We start from the raw sequence: 4,243 nt of genomic DNA on the forward strand, positions 1-4,243 counted from the left end.
AATTCTAATTTTCTAGCTACGCGATCATAATATTTTTGCAATATCAACTATAATATGATATGACATTCATTTAAACGTTTCCATTCCACTAGAATATCTTTTCTTCATTTTCTTGTGAATAATGAGAAGCTGGTTCTAGACTTGTCCTGTACTCGTATCACTATCTACTACCTCCTGCAAGTTGTACTCGACCACAAGTTCAAGATTGTCAACTAACTTGTGATACTGGGAACATCCTGAACACTGAAAGATACGAGTAGAAGAAAATGATAAGACAATGATATTTGAATTTAGGAAGGCCCTAAATATTTAGAAGAAAAAGATCACACGATTGTGTTATTATATACATCAAGAGGTCACTTCACATTTGTTACTCTGACTTAATAACAGGGGTGTAACCAAGAGTTCAGAATCGGATGGTAAAAAGTTTAAATAATATTTTAGCAAATTATAATATTTTAGCAAATTATAATATTTTAAATTTATTTCATATCGCTATAAAAATTTTCTGCCGGGCAAATAAAAGGCTTTGCCCTAAGGATGTTTGTGCCCTTGCTTAACACTAACTGTAATAGTAGAAATTTACTACTTCGTACAGATCAAAGAAGAGCAGTAAACAATCTTTGAACATTTTTGGAAATTATGACACACAAGAAATCCTCAAAACAAAATTACCTGTAAATATACAAGTCCACGTTCATAAGCTAATCTGTTTATTAATCTCTGCGATCGTGCACCACAAGCATTACAAGTAAAAATTACCAACAAACTTCTTCTCGGAAGATTTAGGTTAATAGAAGCTTCCTGCAAGCAAGAAATCAAAGAGCTAACCCAAGCAATTTTCCTCAACAACGTGCAAAAATCTAAAGATAGGACATGCACCATAAATGAAGCCACTAATAGAAGAACTTTATATATTCAGATATTTCAAAATACAAGATTTACATTAATTTTCAAAATACAAGATTTACCAGTTACATGACCTAATAAATCTAAGATTCACACTAATTTAATAAGCCAAACACAGAAAACAAGGTCTGGCATTCTTGTTAACCACTTCATTCAACTGACAGCCAGAAAGCTGGATTAAGGCAAGATCTTAACATTGAAAATCCCATGGGTACGATGCACAAAGCTAAACATAGCATAAAACCACAACAATATAAATAAACAGCCTGAAAGTACAAGACCGTTTCTTTTAACTCCCATTTTTTTTTTTTAAAGAGAGAAGCAAAAATCAGCATAGAGAAGAATTATTAACCTCTTGACCATTCTTTGAAACAGAAGATCGTATGCGCTCCGGGTATGCTTCGGAACAATCTTCGATCGAACATGAAATTATCGGCTCCCGGTGCCATTGTTCAAATTTCTTCTTTTCACGGTGAGAAATTCTCAACCTGCAATTGATAGTTGCGCACATAAACTAAAACAAACAAGAAAAGGCCAAAGGGGTTCCAGGAGAAGAATTTTTTTTTAAAAAAAAGTACACAAAACATACAAGACATGAAGACTGGATCTTTTTTCTCAACAATTATCACATCAGATACAAAAGCTAGCCAAAAAATAAATCCCAATAATAAGAAAAAGAAATTGAACAAACCACAAAATGATACATTATAAAAAGCTAAGGGGGTTGAAGAAAATTGACCTGGAAGGTGTTAAGTGTCTGGAATTGTGATAGAAATTAGGCTCGGAGAATCGAGAATTGACCGTGAAGCTGAGAGGCAAACGAAAGTGGAAGACGTTCATACTTCGAGCTCTGGAAAAACCGGAAAACGAGTTTTTTTTATTATTTATTTTATTTGTCCTTTATATTTTCTGAGGTTTAGGAAAAAGGTTTTTCATTTTTGTGGATAAAAAAATTTTGTTTGGTATTATGCTAATTTTGATTGTGTATGTTATTAATTAGGTTAATTTTGTTGGATAAATTTTTTATAATATAAAATTTTATTTGAGTTAATATATATGTTAATAATATTTAAAAATCAAGATTCATTATTTTTTTTTAAATTTAGTATTTTAATTCAAATATACATACTAAGTGTATTTTTGGAATGTTTTGAAAATTTTAAATATAGTGATTGGATTAATAATTTTATAAACTGATTTTTTTTAAAAGCAACTAAAAGTGAGGTAGTAATATTTATTTTTAATTTCATCTTTCTTCTTAAAGATACATGTCTATGAATTTTGTTAACAAATGAGTTATAGGAGTTTTGATACATTTATTATATTTGATTGTGTGTGTTAATGTGTTTTCTATTTGTATGAATGAAAAAATTGGAGAATGATGTATTTGTCTAAATAAAAGTGATATATATATGTTTATATTGAGTTACTCTTTATGAAAATATAATAATGATTAGTCAAGATATTCTTTCTCGTATGCGCTGAGAATGCAAATCAAGGGCTCGATTTGTACTGGAAAATACTCGACTTATGTGCAATTGTATGAGCTCAATCTGAGTACGTCAAATATCAAACCAATCAAGGCAAAATCGCCTAGCTAGCTAGACTATGCCACATTTTCTTATTTATTTCATATTTTTCGGAGGAGATCTTCCACATGCTTGATTGTTGGTGCTTCATATGGTTGCTTATTGATGACAACATTTGGCATTTCGCATGGATGCAATCAGCCTGTATAAATAGAGGTTGTCATAAGCTCGAAAACGCACCAGAAACATCCACTTTGTCTCTCGTTCCTACTTTCTATCTCTTGTTTACACTATGCACAAGCTGCTTGTGGTTCTGCACGATCTAGTGATAAATTTCAGGTACTAATTTCATCTGGTCAATGGTGATTTGTACAAAAATATCGCTATAGGTCTGCCATTATATCTTGAGAAACATTCGTCCGACTTCAATTTCGAAGCACATACCGGAGCAGATGAATCTGTTTTAAAGAAAATGTATTTGTTATATGTCTCATTTTGATTTACTGTTTTTTTTTATATATACACTTTTTATTTTAATTTTCAATATTATACTTATTTCGTTTAATGCTTTGTCTTTACATAAATGAGATTGCTCTCGTTCACTATTCTTTACCTGCTGTCTTCAAATTTTTTTATTTAAGCGTTCTGGCTAACATGAATTTACGACTATCGATATTCTGCTCATTTTATATTTCTAATTTCTTCACCATTTGTTCAGAGCATTTGATCTAAGGTATAAAATTTCGACGTAATCATCACACGTATATTAATTAAGACGTGATCGTCTCAAAATTAAGTTGATATCAATCTAGAAAAATATTAGACTATAATAATTGAAAAAAAGTAAATAAATCCAATATAGTTTCTTAATTTAACTTAATATAATTCTTTTATTGATTAATAAGGCCAAGCAGCTAGAACAAGGTTACATAAACACTACGTACCCACGCACTTGCATAACATTCTTAACTAAAATCACACTCACAACTCGGCAGCTGCTCTAGATCATGTAAAATTACTCGACCCAAATCTCTTGTCCCCATCATTTCTTTGCACCTGCAGGCTTGCCACCCGATGCCTACGAAAACAATCTCAATTAATTAGTTAATATATATATATATATATATATATATATATATATATATATATATATATATATATATATATATATATATATATATATATGTCAACTTCTAGCATAAAACGTAAATTTGATCAAGCAAGAAAGATATTTCCAATAAATTTGTTTATGGTGATCCTGATGTTTTATTCCCTTATAGAGCCAGAAACAAATACTTTTTCAATCTCAAGAACTACAAGTGTACATATTTTAGAACGAGCACCTTCTTCCTGGGCTCTTTAGGCTTCTGAGCTTCGCCCCTAGGCGCGCCCGCGCCCTGCTTGGAGACTGGAACTCCAACCGGCTCTTTCTTAGCTGAGCCGAGCGATACAGATCCAGCTGGTTTCTCAGGCTTCAGTGATGCCATTTTTCCTGGAGTTCCCTAGATCTGCACACCAAGCTACTTAAGTTTCTATACCTTGGATGGATCTTGGGTTTGTTTCTATGCCCTCTCAGTGTGTGTATTTATAGTTCATACTTCATAGTTTCCACCTAATAGCGTAGAAAATATTGTCACGAATCTTTTAATTTTCAGTTGCTCTAATTGTCGTGTAATAAAATGGAATAAACTTTGCAGAAGGCCACCTTTAATGAAGAAGCAGAATCGGATTCATGGTATAGAAACTATGCTCATATTATTGACAATAACCATCCTGAGTACCCGAGTTTCTTGCTAGAGAAAACT

At 31.8% G+C, this 4,243-nt stretch overlaps 1 protein-coding gene and 1 long non-coding RNA gene across 3 annotated transcripts; both read right to left on the bottom strand.

The window, feature by feature from the left end:
• LOC140840987 (uncharacterized) lies at positions 1–1,806 on the bottom strand. 2 transcript variants are annotated; one of them, XR_012120074.1, is made up of 5 exons: positions 1,649–1,787; positions 1,499–1,552; positions 1,262–1,397; positions 676–804; positions 1–243 (listed from the first exon to the last, which is right to left on the bottom strand). XR_012120074.1 is itself a non-coding variant. In XM_073208139.1 (4 exons), the coding sequence occupies exons 1-4, from the start codon at positions 1,747–1,749 to the stop codon at positions 136–138; spliced, it is 474 nt and encodes a 157-aa protein (XP_073064240.1). In that variant the 5' UTR covers positions 1,750–1,806; the 3' UTR covers positions 1–135. The 2 variants fall into 2 exon arrangements, 1 of the variants encoding a protein (XP_073064240.1); XM_073208139.1 differs by lacking the exon at positions 1,499–1,552 and having other exon boundaries at positions 1,649–1,806.
• A 1,491-nt stretch (positions 1,807–3,297) lies between these two features.
• LOC140814014 (uncharacterized) lies at positions 3,298–4,243 on the bottom strand. Its single transcript, XR_012114054.1, has 2 exons — positions 3,782–4,243; positions 3,298–3,516 (listed from the first exon to the last, which is right to left on the bottom strand). It is a non-coding gene; the product is annotated as an uncharacterized lncRNA (long non-coding RNA).

Source organism: Primulina eburnea, chromosome 1, assembly GCF_022965805.1.
Source record: "Primulina eburnea isolate SZY01 chromosome 1, ASM2296580v1, whole genome shotgun sequence".
Classification (NCBI taxonomy): domain Eukaryota; kingdom Viridiplantae; phylum Streptophyta; class Magnoliopsida; order Lamiales; family Gesneriaceae; genus Primulina; species Primulina eburnea.

Bases quoted from the DNA above. Each gene is read 5' to 3' on its own strand.
- LOC140840987 (XM_073208139.1), bottom strand. From the start codon at position 1,749: ATGAACGTCTTCCACTTTCGTTTGCCTCTCAGCTTCACGGTCAATTCT. The intron at 805-1,261 runs GTTAATAATTCT...TCTTGCTTGCAG, and splicing joins TTTCAAAGAATGGTCAAGAG to GAAGCTTCTATTAACCTAAA. The intron at 244-675 runs GTAATTTTGTTT...CGTATCTTTCAG, and splicing joins GTGGACTTGTATATTTACAG to TGTTCAGGATGTTCCCAGTA.